A 23706-nucleotide genomic window follows, 5' to 3' on the forward strand; every position below is an offset into this window, starting at 1 on the left:
CTTTCAACCCAAGGCCCCCAAGGAGCTTATCAACATGACACCAATTCCAATTGACAGAATGCAACTTTGTATTTCCCTTCCCACCAGACCAAAGATAATTTCTAATAGCTTTCTGAATTTCCAAAACTTGGTAGTCATTAAACATCCAAGAAGAGGCATAATATATATTGTAAGAAGACAAAATCTTTTGGCAAACTTGGATTCTTCTAGCAAGAGATAGAGACCTATTGTGCCACTTATTCAGCTTATTATGGATCTTATCCTTGACCCAACCCCACATGTCTTTTAAAGAGGGATCAAAAGAGAAAGGGATACCCAAGTATCTAACAATTTTAGAGGGACCACCCCATTGGAAATCAAATTTACTAAACTAATTAGGAGGTTGATCATTCCAACCAAGACAAATAGATTTGGCATGAGATAATCTAGCTCCAAAATTTTTACAGAAGAAGTTAAGTTTATTGATCATGGCAAAAAAATTCTCTTCAGAGGCTTCATGAAACAGAGAAGTATCATCAGCAAACTGACAATTTATAATCTCCTTATTATTAGGAAGGATGATGCCTTTAACAACGGGGGATAAAGTGTTGTCCCTAAGAATATAAAAAAGAGCTTCAGAGGCAATAACAAAAAGAGCGGGAGCAAGAGGGCACCCTTGCCGAATTGATCTTCCCAAAGGGAAAGGGGTAGACAGGGATCCGTTGATATCAACTTGAGCATAAGCATCCTTGAGAAGAGTTTTAACAATACCAAAAAAGAAAGATGGGAAACCAAAAGCCTCGAGCATCATGTTAATAAAATTCCATTCAATTCTGTCATAGGCCTTTTGAAAATCCAACAAAAACATAGAAACATTTTGCTTAGTATGCTTAGCCCAATTAAGAGCTTCCCAACTAGTAATAAGATTCTCTAATATATATCTACCCTTCACAAAACTAGTTTGGGTAGGGCAAACAAATTTGGGGAGAATAGCTTCAAGCCTAGTTGACATAATCTTAGCCAAAATTTTATAAGAAATGTTTAAAAGAGTTATAGGCCTCCAATTCTTAATAAGGGATTTAAAACCATCCTTAGGTATGAGTTTAATAATTCCAAAATTAATATCCCTACCTAGGGTTCCAACATCAATGGCTTCATTATAAATATTAATTAAGACTTTGCTAATCCATTTATTGTTAGCCTTGTAGAATTCTGCAGGCAGCTTGTCAGGCCTAGGAGCTCTATCATTATTAAGGGAATTTATTGAATTCTCAATTTCCTCAATAGACAAGGGCTGCTCTAGAATAGAAGCGTCCTCAGCTAAGATCCTTTTACGAATAAGATTCTTACAGTGATCTCTAAGGGCCCTAGCCTCCTGAGTATCCTCTGAAGTAAAAAGATTTTTATAGAATTCAGCAAATTCATTGTTGATAATATCAATATCAGTAATAAGATGATTGTTAATAAGCAGTTTATCAATAGATTCTTTAGCTTGCTTATGTTTAATAAGATTAAAGAAAAATTTACTACCGCTATCCCCATAATGTAACCAATGGGCTCTTGAACGAATTCTTGCCCCCAATGCTTTTTGATGTTGATGTTTTTTGAGAGCATTCTTAGCATGGGCAAGCTGGTGACTGAGATAAGGATCATCTGGGTTATTTTGGATATCCATTTCAGCATTATAAAGATTATTATTAAGCCAGTATTCCTTAAATCTATAATCTTTGGCCTTCTTTTGACCAATAATTCTTAAAAAAATTTGCTAGGTAGAAACATCAAGACTCCACCTACGAATATAGGATAAAGAGGGAAAATGAGACTCATTAATGAGTCTTATAATGGAAATGGCAGCAAGAATGTCATTATCCTCTAGAAGGCTAGTATTGAGAATGAATTTATGGTTAGAATGATTGCTATAACTAGGTGAGCAGCCAGGATTGACAGATATAGAAATAGGGTGGTGATCCGAAAGAGTGATAGGGGAGACAAGCACCAACATATTATTCTTATCCAGAATTACAGAAAAGAAATTGCTATTAAGATAGAATCTATCAAGTCTAGAGTAGATTCTATATTGACCCTTCTGAAAATTACACCAAGTAAACCAGAGGCTAGGGTTATTATTCTTGCTTCCCTTTAAAGCATCAAAAAGGGATTTAGCCCTTTTAAAGTTGTTCCAATTAAATCTTTCCTTCTCTTTCCAAGAGAAAGGGAGACCTCCCAGTTTATCCTCTTGATTCTCTATCATATTGAAATCACGTCCAAACATCTAGGGAATGTCAGGAAGCGAGCTAAGCCAAGACCAAAACTTACTCCTTTCCATATAATCATTGGCATCATAAATAGAACATATACCAAAATCCATATCATTATGAAATAAGATCAACCAAATAGCTCTATTACAAGGTAAAAAACTGAAACTTTTAATTTTAGGTCACCATTTGGGGTTGAGTAAAATTGCCACTCCCCCTCTACCCTAAGGGTGATTAGTGGAGAATTTGATAGCATCTCTCCAGATAAAATTAAGATTGGATTCAAGATTGAATCCAATAGACTTAATTTTTTACAGCATAATCATATCAGTATTGTTTCGAGAACTAATTAAATTCTTAATAACAAATTTTCTATCAGGACATTCCAGTCCTCTAATATTCCAAGAAACACAATTCATTGAGACAAAATTAGAGAATTAGATGACTCAACACTCACAATGTCCTCCATAGGAGAAACATCCTCAGAGTCAATTTGATTTTGCTTCTTATTGTTCTTGTTTTTGTTCTTGGATCTCGGAGGTCTTCGTTTTCTCCTTTTTATAATTGAATATTAAGACACATTATAACCTAAAGCTAAGCATTAACCCATATTTAAAATTTTAAAATATATTATTGTACTCTAACCATAACCTAATTTTTTCATAACATAAAATTGAATTCTAGTTAATAGTGACTGATGCTATATAATAAAATAAAATTATACATTTCTCTCTCTCTCTCTCTCTCTCTCTCTCTCTCTCTCTCTCTCTCTCTATATATATATATATATATATATATATATATATATATCCAAAAGATATCTTTAATCTAATATAAAAAATATCTTCATGTTAAAAAATTTTGAATTATTTACTGACAATTATTGATCTTTAATAATTAGTTGAAATCTAAAATTTTAAACTTGTCTAATTATGGTTTGTTAATGTTTGTTAATTCTATGCTTTGGGTCCCATTTCAGTGTTGTTATTTTGCAGATGGATAAAACTTCAATTAAACCTACAATTCCTCCATCTTTACTTGTGGATCAAATTATTTCTTTACCTGTCAAGCTATCTACAGTTTTTGTTTATTCTTCTATGAAGATTGCTCAAAGAACAACTTGGACATTTTTTTGGAAATAATCTATCTTTTGTTAATATCTCCAGTCATAACATACACTCATTGCTTTCTCTAACATATGTTTCTTCCTTATTTTCTAATATTCGTCCATCTTTGTTTTTTAATCCCCTCCCTCTCTTCCTTTTCTCCCCTAAAGCTTATATGAATATTTAGGAATTTATTACAATACTATAGTTTCATTTCTATTTTATGAATCTTTCTTCTCACCTTTGATTAAATAACAGTGATAATAGAAAATTTATTTTAAATTTGAACATTATATAATAAAATTATTATATTAAAAAAAATGAAAAATAAGCTATAAATGCTATTAATTTGTGACACATCAAATTCAAAATAAAATTAGACCTATATCTACTTGGGAACTTAGGATTGGTTCATTACCTAAAAAATAATAAAGTTAAGTTATTTTAAAAAATAATCATAGAAATTACAAATTTGAGTTTTGTAAGGTTTTTACATTTTTTTATGAAATCATAACCCTTGCATTAATATTCCTAATCATATTAAACTAAACTCTAACCATAATATAATGTTAAATGTAATTTACTCATAAACAAAAACCCAACAAAATATTTCCCTAGTAGAAATTTATATTGACCCCATTCTTACAATAATACTAAACAAAACTCAACTCAACCATGAAATTAAATCAAATCATAATAGAAAAACAAATTAAGAAACACATTAAACACTACTGACATAACAAAATAAATTGACATTTAAATTTTTTAAGTTCTATTCAAGCAATATTATACTTGTTTGTTGATTATGTATCTAAATATATAGGTAGGTGTATGTGAATGTGTGTGTGTGTGTGTGTGTGTATACACATTTATATATATATATACATATATAGATATATATACATATATACATATATGTATATATATACACATATGTATATATACATATGTATGTATATATACATATATACATATGTATGTATATATATGTATGTACATATATATGTGTATATATATATGTACATATATATGTGTGTATATATATATATATATATATATATATATATATATATATATATATATATGTATGTATGTATGTATGTATGTATGTATGTATGTATGTATGTATGTATGTATGTATGTATGTATGTATGTATGTATGTATATGTATGTATGTATGTATGTATATATATATATATATGTATGTATATATATATATAGATACATATGTATGTATATATACATATATATACATACATACATATGTGTGTGTGTGAATTATACTATGAATATATATATATTTTTAAATTATTTTAATAATAAATAATAAATCATATTAGAAACCTAAAATTATTAAGGTGATATAATATATTGAGATTTTAAAGTTAATAGAACTTAACGACTACCTCATTACCACACTGCATGAGTAATATCAATTAAATGCATTCACAAATATTTTTAAAATTATAATTGGTTATAAATTTGTATATCTAATAGATATAAATATACAAAATTAATATCTATGTTACACTAATTTTATACTAGAAATGTTCACCCTTTATCTAAATATCAAAAATACATTTTTCTTAATGATTATTAATAATTAATATTTAATAAATAACTACATTCCTATTTTAAACTTAATGCTAGATACAATGTAAACATAAAAAGTAATGATGTAGGAGCTTTTTGTGGTTTTCTAATGCATGATCTTTTAGTAGTTTTTAAAAATCTTTTAATGCTTTTCTTATTTTTTAGAAAATTGATCTTTGTTAATAACCTTAAAATATTATTTCCAATTTCAAATGTTAGTTTTAGTTTTAGGAAGCTTCAAAAGAAAATTCAGCATTTTTTAGTTGTTTTAAATTTCTTTTACTAGAAGTGGCAAGAATAGTTTTATGAAAAAATTGCCAAAAATGACAATCTTAAATTTGCATTTCCACTCATTGTAGGAGAAAATAATTGGGAAGATGAATAAAGAATAATTTGAAGTTTTAATATTTATTTTTGTGTTCTTTCTCACTTATATTTATTATTTGAGGAATTTTGGTTGCATCGAGTAAATATAATAAAAAATAACTAAATCAACACATTTCTCTAGACTTAACTAAAAAAATGTAACCCTAAACTAAACTCTATTCTATGCAAACCCCATGAAAAAAGAAGAAGTTAAAACACAACAAACAAAATTAAACAATCTCCATAAACATATAAAGCATAATTGTTGGAATAAGTTATCTTAACATTAAAGCATACATGCCTGTTTGGATCATGGATATCACCAAGAATTAGAATTCACAATTCTAAAAAATTGTAATCCACTATTTGGGTCGACAAAACAAGAATTAAAATTTGAGAAAAACACAATCCCATATCCTCATCTATACCCCAATTCAAAGATTTGGTCTTCCTTCCAAATACTTTGTATTGCTCAAATACCGATTTTAATTCCAATCTTGCAAAAATAAGCATTCTAAATCAATGAAAGAAACTTTTGTTTGATGTTTTCCATAGACCTATTTTGGTCTGCTAATATCCATTGCCACTTTTTCTCACCATTTTATTTGAGCAACAGTCTGTTCCATTCACCCAGTCACTATAAATATTATCAAGGACATTGAAATCTACCTTGAAGATGAGGACTGCCTGGGATTTACAAGAAGAGATTATGCTAATGGTATTAGAACTGCAATGGATTGGGTCTATTGAGATTCTTCCAGTGGTAATGTAACTGCATGAGATTTGTTCTATGGAGTTGCATTAGGTTGTATAATGCATCTTGAGCAGAGCTTTTCTACAATGGCAACACATTTATGGTTGTGCTAAGCTACTATAGATACTATGTCAAGACCAGTTAGTCATTCATCATTCATGACATTCACAAAATTGTGTTTTGAATAAGTTCTAAATGCTTTCTACCATTAGATAAAATATTTTGATATAAAAATAAATGTGTAATTTTATTTTTGGATTAGATTATGTAAGTTTTTTTAAGTATTAATGTTTGTAATCTATTATAATTTTTATTCTTGCATTTGGGATTGGGATGTAGAGAAAGATAGGAATGCAAACATTCATCTCTGGGTGGGATACTTTTAAGTTTTAACAACGATCAAGTCAAGGTCAATGAAAATTTAGAAAATAAATTAAAACATTTTTTATGTCACAGATTACTCATCATGTCAAAATTTTATGAGAAGGAACAAAAATGTTATCTTCAATCTTTACGATTTGTTTCCACCACAACTGCTAAAAAATACTTATTCTAGTTGGTATTCCAATTCCCGAAATGTGCAATCAAATGGAAAAAATGTGTATTCTCATAATGAATTTTTGGTGAACCAAATGGTCCCAAATCAAATCCTCAAAACAGTAATCTAGATTTCAAGTTCTAGAATCCCAAATCAAGATTTTTGAATGCTAATTCTGAAATCATATTCCAACAAACAAACCAGCCCTAATTGTTAGAATAAGTTATATGTCTTAACATTAGTAATAGACAAAATCCATTAAGAGTTCCTAACATTAAAAATATTGAAATTTATTTCTAAACCCAATTGTAACCTAATTCTAAACTTAATTCTAAATAGTCCTATATGACATTGACTTAAAATAGTAATTGTGAATGAAATTGGATTTTATCCCTTTTCATAATTGAATGCTATGAAAAATTATAAATTAAAACTAACTATAAAATATCATGTTTTATGCTTACAAGAAACCAAATCTTATCAATACACGAACATGAATATGTAAATTAAGTCTTCCCCTTTTCAGAATTGAATATTAAGACACATTTTAAGCTAAACGTAATGGTTAACCCACATATAGCATTTTAAAAATATTCTATTGTACCCTGACCATAACCGAAGTCTTTTCATAACATAGAAATGAATTTTATTTGACAGAGACTGATGCAATATAATAAAATAAATTATATATACTATATTTGGGACTCAAGCATTGGGATGCTACTAGCTATATATAAAGAATATCAAGAGATATCGAGACTTTAATCTACTTTGAAAAATACCTTCACATTAAACCACACACACACACACGTGTGTGTGTGTGTGTGTGTGTGTGTGTGTGTGTGTCTATATATATATATATATATATATATATATATATATATATATAGCTAGTCATAGAACAACCAAAAAGTTTTGAATTATTTAACTTTGAAGTATTTCTTCATCTTTAATAATTAGTTGAAACCTACATTAGTGAAATTGTATGTATGTATGTATGTATAATGTGTAATGTTTATACAATCCATCTGATACACCTACATTATTATTATGGAAGATGGATACAGGGTGTTTATACAATGTATATTATTAATCTAGGTGTAATATTATACAAAGAAAATACATCATGGAAGATGTATGTATGTATGTATGTATGATTGTAAAAAAAAAGAATGGGTTACTATTGGGTGTAAGGGCAAGGCTCCCTTGAATCCCTTGCCCCCCAAATAGTCCTATATTGTGTTGGGTGATGCGACGCACTCCCCTGCCCACAAGTGGTTAATTATGTGGTGTTCCATGTTCACTAATAGTCATGGCTTTTGCTGCAACGGAAAATGGGCCCCACAATTGGTATCAGAGCCTGGTTTTGGCCTGGTCATGGGTTCAAATCTCCTCGGTGCCTTCCCGACCCGCGTAAGCACCTGGTATGCGCGTCGAGGGGAAGATTGTTGGGTGATGCGACACGCTCCCCTGCCCACAGGTGGTTAATTATGTGGTGTTCCATGTTCACTAATAGTCATGGCTTTTGGTGCAACGGCAAATGGGCCCCACATGTTGCAGTCACTGCGGTTCCTCCTATCCCTACAAGAGCATCAATTCTAGCCAATGTAGGCATGCAAGCGGTGGAGAAAGGAACTACTTCCAGAGTTTTGCAGGTTTCAAACCCTCCTTGCTCATAGGGGATTAAGGCAACTGCTAGGGTTTCTGCCTTGGCTAGGGTACGAACTCCTCTTGCTGCCTCTTCCATAGCACCATCAATGACAAAGTGTTCTTGTAGTCCTCCTAGACGTGCAGAGATACCAGAGGTGAAACGTCGGGCTATAAGTCCAGAGGGTTTTCTGTCTAACTTCAACCATGTTTCTACCTTCTTGTAGAATAGCTACTCCTCTCTTGAGGATGAAGATGATATGGAAGAGTTCTCATGAAATTAGATCATGGAATGTTTGAGGTATCACAGACCTCCCCAGAAAGTACTATGTATGGGATGTTCATCATAGACTTGGTAATTTAGATTTTCTCTATCTGTAAGAAGTTAAAATTTTTGGTTTCATGCTTTCTTCAGTGTGTCACATAATTTGGCAGGATGGTGTTATGTTTTCTTCCTAGCACGAAGCTGGCCGAGGTAGTGTAGTTAATATCCTGTCTCCTCGCCTTCATTTTAATGTTATTTCGTATGGTTCTAACTCCACACATAGAATTATTTGGCTTTTTCTTTCCATTAACAATTATTCTTTTGGAGTGATTAATGTTTGTGCTTCCAATGATGCTATGGAAAGATCCCAGATGTGGGCCTAGCTGGCTGACAACTTGCCTCCAGCTACTTGGGTTATGTGTGGGGACTTTAATATGGTTGAAATAGCTATTGACAAAGATGAAATTCTACCTTTTCACTGGATAGCTAGGGAAAGACAAGCCTGGTATTACATGAGCAATAAATTGGGCCTTTTTATCCCAATACAAACCACTGCTAGGATAGTGGGGTTTGGCACACTTGATCCAACTTTCAAGTTGACTCTAACTGCATATTAAAACACCTTGATCATGCTATGATCATTGTGCAATCTTTTTTCTATTTTTCTGAGGATCGAGATTTGCATATCATTCTCTTGCCAAATGTGATGTTATCTGACCACTACCCCATTTATTTTGTCATTTAGTGGCAAACAACTATCCCAAAGGTCGCCAAGTCTCAATTCTTCCTCAACATGTCTATGCTAATGCATGCTTCCACCATTTTGCACATCCTATGTGTTTGGAAGTTGGACCCACGTCCACATTCTCAAAGGGGATGGATTCAATGGTGGAATGATGTCATTACTAGAACTACTTGGTTCCTGCACATTTATGAGTGACAATTGGCTATGTTCCATAAATGGTCATATGAAGCCAGCATGCTTGCCCTCAAATCTTAGGCCCTCACCCTCAATCCCTTTAATGTGGACTTGCAAATTCAGCTTCCCAAGCTTCACCATAACAAACAATTGCTAATAATTATGCTACACGGGGAGCCCAAATCAATGCTTGTCTCCACTAGTTGGAGGTTGGCAACAAAGCCTCGAAGGAGTTTTTCTAGGCTCTTCATGCCTGTCATACCAATGTTGGGATTAAAAAAATCAAAATAGGAAATGCTATTATGTCTAGTCTCCATGCCATCCTGCAAGCATTTGTTAATCACTAGGAGAATGTGTTTACTTCGTAGGGAAACTCGGTTACTTAGGAGAAAGCTCTCAGAAAGTGTATTTTTGTTGCTCCAAACTATCTAGTAGCTGAGCAACGCACTTTCTATGAGCAACTCCTTTCCCTCCGAGACCTTAAAGATGTGGTCTACTCCATGGCAGATGACAATTCCCCTAGGTGTGATTGGTTTCCTTGTGAATTCTATAGACACCTCTGGGAGCGTATAGGTCCTGATCTACACAAAGTTTATCTTGAAGCCTATCACTCTAAAAGCTTAGGAGCGACTATAAACAAAGGAATTATCAAATTCATACATAAAGCCAATGATCCAAAGGACATATGTAATTAAAGACCCATTACCCTTCTAAATGTGTCATATAAGATCATTGCCAAGGCACTCTCTCTCAAAATTAGGCACATGTTGCCCTTAATTGTGTGACAAGAGAAAACTAGATTCATCAAGTCCAAATATATTCTTGACAACATCATTGCTGTCTGGGAGGGAATGGAATGGGCTTGCAAGTCCAATCAAAAGGCCATCTTTTGAAATATAGATTTTACTAAAGCCTATGATTGCATTGAATGGGCCTTCATCTTGGCTATGCTCTAAGCTCTGGGTTTTGGTCCCAACTTCCTCCAATCTATGGAGATGCTCTTTGGGGATGTTAATGCTTGCATTACCATCAAAAATTTGCAATCTAAGGCTTTTGGACTTTTTCATTCCATCAAGCAAGGATTTTTGCTAGCTCTTGCGCCTTATGTCCTTGCTACAAAAGGTTTTTGATATTTACTTGGGCATTATGTGTCCTCAGGACTGGTTCGTGGCATTTCCTTTCCTGAATCATCCTCCCAATTAGTCAATGGACACTTTGTTGATGATTTTTTTCTCACTCTTTTAGAGGATGAAAAAAACATCAATAATGTTTTAAGTTGCCTAGACACCTTTTGTCAAGCTTCTAGTTCTGCCATTCAATCACATAAAATGCTCTGCTTGCACCAGTCATTTTTGCTAGCTACACCTTGGCTCATCCAGTTTGAGTGGAGATGGGTTGCTCATGAAGAAATATTCTTCTTTCTTGGCATTCCTTTTGTGTTCTAGGCATTACCTATGGAAATTTGCAATGTTGTGCTGGCTAAGATTAGCAAACAGATCGACTACTAGATCACAAAGCTGCTCTCCCTCACACAAAAATTCTAGATTTTCTCCAAGATTCTTGTAGCTAATTATGTGTATTACTCCTCCTATAGGCTCCATACAAAGCTTCTTACATGAAGCTAGAAAGATTGCTCAGAAATTTCCTTTGGGCCTCTGGTTCTGATCACCATGGCTTTCACAGAGTGGCCTGGGATTTTTGTTGTCTCCCAAAAGATTCCTATGGTCTTGGCTTCCTTTCCACTCGAATCAAAGGCCTTTCTCTTTGTGAATAATAGATTATTAGGGCTCTCTCAGAAGATGAAGCTTGGAAGATTTTAATTCAACACTGCATTTCTTCTGACTTCCCTATCAATAGGCCTTCTTGGAAGGGGATTGGTTTCTAAACCCTTCTCATTATACATGAGCCCGTGGTCATTTAGGGCTCCTTCTTCATCAAGAGAATTTGGAAAGCCTAGAAGGCTATTAAGCCTTGGCTTTGATGGGCTAGAGATGAATTTTACAATGGCCTCTCCTTGAATTAGCATAACATATGGTGGTCTCCCCTTTATTCCATTCTGGGTACTTCCCTCGCCAAGACTCAAGGGGCCAGTGCTCTACATTTTTTGAAAGATGGCATTTGAACTCCTAAGGACCTCTTTTCATGGGTCACCATGAGTTTGAGGACCTAGAAATATATGGAAGTATAGTACCACCTTGTCCATTCAACCCAACAGACTTTTGACCTTCTACTTTTTTCCATCCCTATTCACTTAGTTCATAAAGTGGGGATTCAGTCTATTTGCCCTTGGTGGATTGATTATAGGTCATTTCTTGCCACAACTTTTTCTAATTACAAGCCAAGTTTGGGTTACAGATGGCTTTTACCTCATCTTCCCATGGTGGATACGCTAAACCACAGATGGCATTTGCAATCTTCTCTTTCTCAATGGAGAAGATGCTTTGACACCATATGGAATGCTATAACTAAACCCAAGATTGTGCATTTTGCTTGGTGCCTAGCCTTCCAAGGCTTTCCCCTGGGGCCTCAGCTCAAACACATTGGGGTTCCTAAACCTAGATGCCCCTTTTGTGGACAACTAGAGTCTTTCTTGTATATTTTTTGGTTTCGCAAGCATGCTCAAAATTATTGGCACTAGATTCATGATTTTTTCAAGCCATTTAGACCCGAGTCTTTCTCTTGGCATATTATTTTACTGGGTGACTCTCGAATATTTCCTTAGAAGTTCACCCAAATTTGGCATACCTTCAAGTTGGAGGTCTATTTTCTCTGTGGAAAGATAAGAATGTTGTTCTTTTCACACACAATTTTTTGGATGTTAACATTGCTATGTATGCTAAGGCATGCATTTGTAATAATGTAATTATGTAGATTCAAGTGCAAGCTAATAAAGTTGCACTCACAGTTGCTTACTTGTAGGAGCTACTGAACCATTAGGGCAATGCTCCTTGTACTACCGCTAGAGTTCCTCCTGATGCCTTAGTGGAGACCTCGATACCTTGCGGCCACCATCCACAGTGCCACTACTCCAACTGCCACTTGCACACCCCATGCTCCTAGGCTTCCCACTACCACTCTCTTAGTGATGGTGATGGTGAATGTAGGCACAACTTAGCTTCCCCACCACATGGTGGTATTGGTAGGTCCCCGGCTCCTCCTAGTTCTCATCATGTGCACTTTGGAAAGTGGCCTCGCCTAGACCTAGCGATTTCTCCTCCACGACCAGAGGTTAAAGATATGGAGGCTACTACTATTGCTGCTACTATTGATGATGGCTGGACTATTTCCAGCCCAACCCCCAATCCTAAAGATGATTGGAGTAAGATGATCCACCACCCTTGGTTGGCACTACTTTGGCAGCTTGAGGTCACCTTATATGTTTTTTTTTACGAATAGTTTTGGATTTTGACTACGGCCATGTTTTTAGTCTGGCTTCAATCGTGTGAACTCTTTTGCAGTGTGATCTTGTATTCCCTGACCCCTTTTTTGTGAATTGTAAACTGAGTATATTTTATTAATAGAAAAGGTCACTATTCATCAAAAAAAAGTGTAAAATATTGTGTATCATTTTTATTGGTAAGGTCAAGGATATATATCAACTATTTTCTTAAAGGAATCAAAATTAATTTTGTTATCAATTATCTATCTTTTAAATGACATTAAAATTTGTAAAAATATGGTGTGATCTCACCATTCATGTGATTTATTCTTTTTTATGAAACAATAAAAACACATTTTGTGTTATTCTTTAATTATTTTAATCATATTATTTATTAATCGACATCTCATGAATGTGAACACTAATCATATTATTAATATTTTAAATACTTCTTTTAATGATTTAATATTCTTTTCACAACTTCCAAAGCTTCAGATATATCACAAAAGGTCATTGATTACTTATGATATAATGGATTTCTTAACCATAAAAATGTTCTTAGTACTTGTCAATACGCTAAGTAGTGTTGTTTGTGACATATTTTGAATTTCTTGCATTAATGGGTTATTAAATGAACTCTAGAATTCATTTTATTTTTTCTAGTTGCAGGTAACATGACCTTCATCACTCATTTATTTATAAGTATTAGGTTGATAATTATTTTAAATACATTAATATTTTGTTTTATTTGAATCTAGAAACTACAGGAATTCACACATGTAAGTGTAACTGTAACTATAAGTTAACACATTCATGCATGTAAGTGCAAGTGCAGACACTAGTAAAGTATTATACCAGTGCCCTTAGTGTATCCAATTCGATTGGTTTCACATAGAGTGTTATTATGGCATACTAGAAAATCATCTTTCCTTAGTTGGGGGCTTTTCTTGGAAAAATTTGGGATTTGTAGGATGAGTTTTGAAAATTACCAAAAATGGAAAAATCTATTTCTCTCGAAACTCTAACAAATTTGGTAATTTTTGGAATTGTAATAAGTAGCGGTTTTCTTTAATTGTAGAGGAAAAGGAGAGTTATGAAATTTTAATGAAGAGTTATGGTCTTCTGAAACTTCTGTGTTGTGTCATTTTCTAATTTTTACTTTGAAGGGATTGGGTTACATCATTTGGTATCAAATCAGCAAGATGGTCGAGAGAGGAAGAGGAAGAGGATGTGTCATGCCGATTCAAAGATTGGTATTTGATATACAGAGGGAGATTGAATGACTCAATGATCAACTAGATAATCAAGGAATACATTGGGGAAATGAATCTAATGAAGAGGGAGAAAATGTAGATGAAAGGCTAGTAGAAATGAACTATGAAGATAGAGTTCTAGGGCTTTAGAAGGAAGAAGTGAATCAATAAAGGTTGACATTTCAGACTATGTTGGAAGTCTTAAGCTAAAAGAACTAATAGACTAGCTAAATGAGATGGGAATTTTTTTTAAATGGAAGCCTATGATAGGAGAAAAGAAGATGAAGTTTGCATGCACAAAATTAAAAGGATATGCAATGATATGGTGGGATCACCTCCAATAGGAACAAACTAGAAATGAAAAGGAAAAAATTAAGACATGGATAGAGATGGAGAAAAAGCTGAGAGAAAAATTCTTACCCATGGATTATTCACAAACCCTCTGTTATAGATTCCAAAATTTGAAGAAAAACTTGTCTAAAGTGTAAGATTATACAAATGAATTCTACAAGCTTTCCATGCACATAGAGCATCAAGAAAATAATGACAAGATGGCTTCTCGATATGTGAATGGCCTAAATTTTTTTATTAAAAGTGAAATGAGCATGCATTGTGTTAATAGTATGGAGGAAGCCTACCAATTAGCTTTAAAGGCTGAAGATAAGAAGAATAGGAAATATAGCCAAAGGAGTAGAGGTGGTCGAATGGGTATCTGAACATCATTTCATGGTGGTTCTAATAATGGCTAGGGAGAGAGTTTTCAACCTTCTGAAAGAAAAATAGACACTAGGTAAGATCATTCAAATCAAGAAAGAGGAAGGGGGTTTCAGAGAGGTTGAGGCTACAGAAAGGTTGAGGCTGGCCTTTCATTAAGTCCATTGCCAAAGCCCTTGGCAAAGTTCTCACCAAGAAGCTTGAGAAATTCTTCAATGCCCACTTGCAACGATGCATTTGCGTAGAGGTGGATCTTTCCAAGGATCTCATGAATTCTATGGAAATTTAGATTGGGACTAAAACATTCTCTTAGAAGATGCTTTACTTGAACCTCCCCAACACCTATTATAGGTGCTAGTCTATAAAACACAAGATCAAGGACTACCCTCTGGCTATGCCTAGGGTCATGCCCACACCTAAAGAGACACCTATCAAATAGGCCATAGGGAAGAAAAAAGAATGGGTTACTATTAGGTGTAAGGGCAAGGCTCCCTTGAATCCCTTGCCCCACAAACAATCCTATGTTGCAGTCACTGCGGTTCCTCCTATCTCTACATGAGCATCAATTCTAGCCAGTGTAGGCATGTAAGCGGTGGACAAAGGAACTTCTTCCAGAGTTTTACAGGTTTCAAACCCTGCTTGCTCACAAGGGATTAACACAACTGCCATAGTTTCTACCTTGGAAAGGGTGCAAACTCCTTTTACTGCCTCTTCCATAGCACCACCAATGATGAAGTGTTCTTGCAATCCTCCTGGACATGCAAAGATACCAGAGGTGAAATGTCAGGCTATAAGTCCAGAGCATTTTCTGTCTAACTTCAACCATGTTTCTACCTTCTTGTAGAATAGCTACTTCTCTCTTGAGAATTTAGATGATATGGAAGAGTTCTCATGAACTTCCTACCATGGAATGTTTGAGGTATCACAGACCTCCCCAGAAAGTACTATGTTTGGGATGTTCTTCATATACTTGGTAATTTAGATTTTCTCTATCTGTAAGAAGTTAAAATTTTTGGTTTCATTCTTTCTTCAGCATGCTCTGTAATTTGGCAGGATGTTGTTATGTTTTCTTCCTGGCACGAAGCTGGCCGAGGTGGTGTAGTTACTATCTTGTCACCTTGCCTTCATTTTGTTGTTATTTCGTATGGTTCTAACTCTACACATAGAATTATTTGGCTTTTTCTTTCCATTACCAATTATTCATTTTGATTCATTAATGTTTATGCTTCTAATGATGCTATGGAAAGATCCCAGATGTGGGCCTGGCTAGCTGATAACTTGCCTCCAACTACCTGGGTTATGTGTGGGGACTTTAATATGGTTGAAGTGGCTTGTGACAAATATGAAATTCTACCTTTTCATTGGATAGCTAGGGATAGACAAGCCTAGTATTATATGAGAAATAAATTGGGCCTTTTTTATCCCAATACAAACCACTACTAGGATAGTGGGGTTTGGCACACTTGATCCAACTTTCGAGCTGACTCTAACTGCATATTAAAACACCTTGATCATGCTATGATCACTACGCAATCATTTTTCTATTTTTTTGAGGATGGAGATTTGCATATCATTCCCCTACCAAATGTGATGTTATCTAACCACTACCCCATTTATTTTGTCATTTCATGGCAAATAGCTATGCCAAAGGTGGCCAAGTCTCAATTCTTCCTCAACATGTCTGTGCTAATGCATGCTTCCACCATTTTTTACATCCTATGTGTTTGGAACTTGGAGCTACATCCACATTCTCAAAGGAGATGGATTCAATGGTGGAATGATGCCATTACTAGAACTACTTGGTTCCTGCACATTTATGGGCGACAATTTGCTATGTTCCATAAATGGTCATGTGAACCCAACATGCTTGCCCTCAAATCTTAGGCCCTCACCCTCAATCCCTTTAATGTGGACTTTCAAATTCAGCTTCCCAAGGTTCACCATAACAAACAAATTGCTAATAATTATGCTACATGGGGAGCCCAAATCAAATCTTGTCTCCACTAGTTGGAGGTTGGCAACAAAGCCTCGAAGGAGTTTTTCTAGGCTCTTCATGATTGTTATACCAATGTTGGGATTAAAAACATCAAAAAAGGAAATGCTATTATGTCTAGTCTCGACGCCATCCTGAAAGCATTTGTTCATCACTATGAGAATGTGTTTACTTCATAGGGAAACTCGGTTACTCGGGAGGAAGCTCTCATAAAGTGTATTTTTGTTACTCCAAACCATCTAGCAGCTGAGCAACGCACTTTCTATGAGAAACTCCTTTCCCTCTAAGACCTTAAAGAGGTGGTCTACTCCATGGCAGATGACAATTCCCCTGGGTGTGATGGGTTTCCTTGTGAATTCTATAGACACCTCTTGGAGCATATAGGTCCTGATCTACACAAATTTTATCTTGAAGCCTATCACTCTAAAAGCTTAGGAGCTACTATAAATAAAGGAATTATAAAATTCATACATAAAGCTAGTGATCCAAAGGACATATGTAATTGAAGACCCATTACCCTTCTAAATGTGTCATATAAGATCATTGCCAAGTCACTCTCTCTCAAAATTAGGCACATGTTGCCCTTAATTATGCGACTAGAGCAAACTAGATTCACCAAGTCTAGATATATTCTTGACAACATCATTGTTGTCCAGGAGGTAATGGAATGGGCTTGCAAGTCCAATCAAAAGGCCATCTTTTTAAATATAGATTTTGCTAAATCCTATGATTGCATTGAATGGACCTTCATCTTGGCTATGCTCCAAGCTCTGGGTTTTGGCCCCAACTTCCTCCAATCTGTGGAGATGCTCTTTGGGGATGCTAATGCTTGCATTACCATAAAAAGTTTGCAATCTAAGGCTTTTGGACTTTTTCATTCCATCAAACAATGTTGTCTACTAGCTCCTGCACCTTATGTCCTTCCTACAAAAGTTTTTGGATATTTACTTGGGCATTATGTGTCCTCAGGATTGGTTCATGGCATTTCCTTGCTTGAATCATCCTCCCAATTAGTCAATGGACACTTTGTTGATGATTTTTTTCTCACTCTTTTAGAGGATGAAAAAAATATCAATAATGTTTTAATTTGCCTAGACACCTTTTGTCAAGCTTCTAGTTTTGCCATTCAATGGCATAAAATGCTCTACTTGCACCAGTCCTTTTGGTAGCTCCACCTTTGCTCAGCCAGTTTGAGTGGAAATGGGATGCTCATGAAGAAATCTTTTGCTTTCTTGGCATTCCTTTTGTGTTCTAGGCATTACCTATGGAACTTTGGAATGTTGTGCTGGCTAAGATTAGCAAAAAGATTGACTACTAGATCACAAAGCCACTCTCCCTCACAGGAAAATTCTAGATTTTCTTTAAGATTCTTGTTTTAGGTGTTGAGAAAAAGGACACAGGGCTTTCAAGTGTTCCAATTTTAACATGCGGGATATAAATCAAGGAGGGCCATCCAAAGTGAACCTAGCCTAGGCTGACAAAAAATCTAAACAATAAATATCTCTAGATATTGGAGAAAGTCTCATGATGAAAAGGACAATGATTATTCTAGAAAAAGATGAAATAGAGGAGAAAGGCATTGATTGTTCATGGCTTCGAACCAACATATTTAAAACAAGGTGTACCTCAAGAGGAAAGGTATGTCAAGTAATTGTTGACGGAGGCAGTTGTGAGAATATGGTTTCTAAAGAAATGGTGGAGAGGCTAAATCTCAAGTGTGAAAAGCACCCTTATGCTTATCAAATTGCATTGTTTAAAAAGGGAAGTGAAGTCATAGTAGAAAAGAGGTGCCTTGTTAAATTTTTCGTAGGAAAGGTCCACAAGGATGAGCTATGGTGTGATGTGATTCCAATGGATGCATGCCATGTCCTCTTGGGTCATCCCTAGTAGTATAATAGAAAGGTTATTCATAATGGGGAAAATAATACATACACCTTCTAAAAGGATGGATCTAAGGTAGTCTTATTAATTCTTAAGGGTGATGGAAAAATTGAAAGTATACTATCTAAAAATGTACTTGTCAAGGAGTTGAATGTAACAAGTTGTTGTTATACATTGGTAGTACAAAAGGTGAAAGAGGAAGACTTGACTATACCACCAAAAGCAACTACAGTGTTGGATGAATATTCAAATGTTATTCTAAAGGAGCTACCTAATGGACTTCCCACAAAATGAGATATCCAATATCATACTAATCTTTTTCTAGGAGCAAGTCTTCCCAATTAAGCAACATACAAAATGAGTCTAACACTGCATGCAAAATTAGACAAATAGGTGATTAAGCTCATACAAAAAGGCATATTGCAAGAAGCATGAGCCCCTATGCTTTCCTAGCATTATTAACTCCAAAGAAAGATGGAACATGGAAGATGTGCACAAATAATCAAACCATCAATAGGATAACCATTAGGTATCATTTCTTATACCACGCTTGGATGACATGATGGATGTTCTTGCTAGAGCAATGTATTTCTCTAAGATTGATCTATGAATTTGGCACCATTAGATCTATATCTGAGAGGGAGATGAGTTGAAGACAAAATTCAAAACTAGGGATGGTTTGTATGAAAGGAAGGTTATGCCTTTTGGTTTATCCAACACACCTAGTACTTTTAGGAGACACATGAACATTGTGTTGCATCCCTACACTGATAAGTTTGTAGTAGTTTATTTTGATGATATACTAATTTTTAGTAAGGGAAGGGAAGAACATCTGCAACACCTAAGGATCATATTGGGGGTATTGAGAAGAGAAAAGCTCTATGCTAATTTGAAGAAGTGTAGGTTCATGCAAGCAAGCTTGGTTTTTCTTGGTTTTGTCATTTCTGCAAATGGTGTCAAAATGGATCCAGAGAAAGTTTGAGTCATTCTTGAATGACATAGTCTACATAGTATCATTGAGGTGAGGAGCTTTTATTGATTGGCTACTTTATATAGTAAGTTAATTCATAATCTTAGCAGCATTGTAACTCCTATGACAAACTACACCAAGGGTTGGGAGTTTTCATGGATCAAAGAGGCTGAAGAGAGTTTCCAATATGTAAAGAAGAAGGTCACTAAAGCTCCAATAATAGCCCTAAATTTTTTTGATAAAGTGTTTGAAGTGGACTATGATGCCTCACATGTGGGTATTGGAGTTTTACTTAGCCAAGAAGGTATGCCCATTTCCTTTTTTAGAGAAAAAATTGAATGATCTACAAAAGAGATATTCTACATATGATATAGAATTCCATGAAATTATGCAAGCTTTGAGGCATTGGAAGAATTATCTAGTAGCCAAATAATTTGTGTTGTTTATAGAGCATATTTCTCTAAAATACTTGAACACACAAAATAAATTGAACACTAGACATGCAAAGTGGGTCTCTTTCCTATAGGGGTTTACCTTTGTTCTGAAGCATAAATAAGGGAGACAAAATCAAGTTGCAGATTCCTTGAGTAGGCAAGTTGTTCTTCTGACCATCATGGAAATAGAGATATTTAGATTTCATGCAATCAAAGGCTTGTATGAATCTGATAGTGACTTTTTGTAAGTTGTTAATAAGTTCAAGAATCCAGTACCTAGGGGCACAGACACAATTCAAGGTGAGTATCTAATGCAAGATGGTTACTTATTCAAGGGAAAGCAATTGTGTGTTCTTGTAGGCTCAATCTGGGAAAATATTAGTAGAGAATTTAGTATCAGTGGTATGGTTTGGCATTTTGGGAAGGATAAAACAATATATTTGGTGGTAGATAAGTACTATTGTCCAAATATGAAGTAAGATATCACCAAGTTTATGGAAAGGTGTTGCATTTTCTAAGTAGCCAAAGGTCTCTCCTAGAACACTAGACTATACATGCCATTACTAGTACTAGTAGGACCCTGGACAGACTTGAGTATGGATTTTGTATTGAGACTGTTGCATACACAGTGAGGTAATGACTCTCTCTTTGTAGTTGTGGATAGATTCTAAAAAATGGCTCATTTCATTGCTTGTAAGGAAACTAGTGATGCTACTAGGGTGACCGAGTTATTCTTTTATGAAATAGTCAAATTGCATGTTGTTCCAAAATGATCACCTCTAATCAAGATACTAAGTTCTTGAGTCATTTTTGGAGGACCTTATGGAAGAAAATTGGCAAAAAGTTAGAGTTCAATAGTGCTTACCATCCACAAACTAAGGGACAAACATAAGTTGTCAATCATAGTTTGGGTAATCTGTTGTGATGTATTTTTAGAGAGGGGCCTAAACAATAGGATTTGGCATTGCCTTGGGCAAAATTTTCTTATAACGACTCAATGACTAGGTCAACTAGTAAGTCACCATTACAAGTTGTTTATGGTCGTAATCCTCAGGGTGTTTTCAATTTGGTGTAGCTTCCCTTAGGTGATAGAGTTGGTGATGATAGAGAAGCCTTTTTAGAGAAACTCTATCAATTGGAGGAAGATGTAAGACAAAAGTTGCAGGACAGTAATGAGTAGTACAAATCTTCTACAGATGTTACTCAAAGGTATTGATTTTTAGTGTAGGGGATCTAGTGATGGTTTATCTCATAAAGGAGAGGTTTCCTATTGGGACTTATCATAAATTGAAATTTAAGAAAATTGGTCCCTATAAGATTCTAAAGAAGATTAATGATAGTGCTTATGAGGTAGAGCTCCCCAGTGGTTTTGGCATATCTCCTATGTTTAATATTTCTAATTTATATACTTTCCATGGCGATGATAACTCTATTGTAAAGGAGGATGTGGCAGACTAGAAACACACCATCCTCATCAAGAAAAGACAAAAGGTTGCACATATTCTAGACAAGAAGATTGTTCAAACTCACCAAGGTGACTACAATAGATATCTCATGCAGTTGGAAGGCTTGACACCGATAGATAGCACCTGGATTACATAATGGGTTTTGCAAATGCTAGATGAGCCTAGATGGAAGTAGTTTGAGGACCAAAACTTGTAGGAGCTATGTTCCTTTCAAGCAGGGGAGGATGATGTAGGGTTATCTGAGGGTCAAGGTTGTTGACTTAGATGTGGGTTTTGGTCAAGATTTACTTCTGGTGGTCATAACTTTTGACTTGAATGTGGGTTTTAGCTGAAATTTTACAAGCAGTTGTGTTAGGAGTTATTTGGATTACCAATCAAGCTTCAAGTTTATCTCAATAGATGGTCATTCTAACAATTTTCTAGGAACCTAAAATATTGTCTTGACCTCAAAAATTGGTTTTTTGTGTTATTTTTACTTTTTTTAGAAAGGTTATTTTGTAATAAATCCAAAATCATGTTTTTTGATTTCATTGATTAGTTAGAAAATCATCTTGCCTTAGTTGGAGGCTTTTATTTGGAAAAATTGGGATGCGTAGGATGAGTTTTGAAAATTAGCAAAAATGGAAAAAATCATTTTCCCCAAAAATCTTCCAAATTTGGTAATTTTTGGAATTGTAATAAGTAGTGATTTTCTTTCATTGTAGAGGTAGAGGAGAGTTGTGAAAGTTTAATGAAGAATTATGGCATTCTAAAACTTCTATGTTGTGTCATTTTTTGATTTTTACTTTGAAGGGATTGAGTTACATCAATTTTCCATAGTTAAATATAGAAACATAAATTATTAACCATGGACTATAAAAAGTTAATGTTTCTTGATAATTCTATATTAAATTATTTTATTACAATTTGTTAAGATAATTTACTTACAAATTGATATCTTTTTATTAATCAAATATAGTAATACTTATCAAACATAGCATTGCATGCAAACCACTCATATAATACTTATATAAGATTGTAGTGGAAAAATATCTCATATTAAATCTATAAATATTCCTCTATAAGAATCTATCAATTTGGTGGTGGTTCAAAAATGTGTCTTATCTCTTTCATAGTGTGTCATTTCTATTATTATTTTTATATTCATCATATATATCTTAGTCTAGATGTTTATTCATCTAATTAAATATTTAAATGAACATATTTTCAATGATTATTTTCTCTCTGTTTTTAATTGAAAAATGATATTTGTCAAGAGCTGTATTATTTTAATATTTATTATGTAGACTTAGTATACAATTTATAATTAAACAAGGAGGCACAAGCTATGGAGGAGGATATGGATTTTCAATCCATGGAAGAATGAAGAATGGGAATTTACAATTTTCTTAAAATTTTCATTCTATTAAAAGAAAGACCTAGATCATAAGATTTGTTTGTTATTTTGAATTAAGAAGAGAACACTAGTACAAGCAAAATGTTAACAAAAAAAAATTCTAAGAAGAAAATTTCCTCTTTACCATATTCATTTTCAAGACATGTAATTAATTAAATGTCATTGATAGATCAATACTGCAGTAAAAATATATTATGCTTTTTTCAATTGAAGCTATATTAAGAAAGGGATTAGATGTGAGAAATTATGTTTAGATGGATGTTTTAATTGAAGATCTCAGAAAAAGGCTTTATGTAATATTTTGTAATTTGAGCAAGGAATGATGGTTTTATTTGCTACTTATTTCCTTCAGGGACTCCTAAACTAGTTTATTAATAATAATATTTTATTAGTAGCTTTTCATTGATGGAAAAATAATATATATAGGCTTAATTATCCATTGATGCATTGAAAATTAGATGTATTTTTCAATCAAAAATATTATTTTATTATTGCATATTTTACACCATTTGTTAAGGATTCTTAAGCCACAACTTAGCGATTTTGTGTAGTTTGTTTATTTTCAAGACCTTCCCATTAGTTCTTGGTGAAAGCTTGGAAGGCATTCAAATCTTTAATCTTTGTTACAAAATCATCAAGATTCTCTCAAATATCTTTATTTGTTGTTTTGTACTAGCTCATTCTACCTAGCTATAGCTTCTATATTTCTTTAAGAATTTTTAGGTTGATGCTTCTTTGTGGAATATTGTGTTGTAAATAGATTGACCTAAAATCACTTCCAAAAATAATCATCCTTAA

General features: G+C 34.1%; 1 protein-coding gene across 1 annotated transcript; it reads right to left on the bottom strand.

Annotated features, from left to right (window-relative positions):
- Positions 1 to 370: 370 nt before the first annotated feature.
- Positions 371 to 1654, bottom strand: LOC149569741 (uncharacterized). The gene is made up of 2 exons (XM_089816993.1): positions 1157 to 1654; positions 371 to 823 (listed from the first exon to the last, which is right to left on the bottom strand). Exons 1-2 carry the CDS (start codon positions 1652 to 1654, stop codon positions 371 to 373), a joined length of 951 nt encoding a protein of 316 aa, XP_089673119.1.
- Positions 1655 to 23706: the final 22052 nt, after the last annotated feature.

Source organism: Cupressus sempervirens, chromosome 3 (genome assembly GCF_028749045.1).
Source record: "Cupressus sempervirens isolate cs-2001-9-10 chromosome 3, ASM2874904v1, whole genome shotgun sequence".
Taxonomy (NCBI): domain Eukaryota; kingdom Viridiplantae; phylum Streptophyta; class Pinopsida; order Cupressales; family Cupressaceae; genus Cupressus; species Cupressus sempervirens.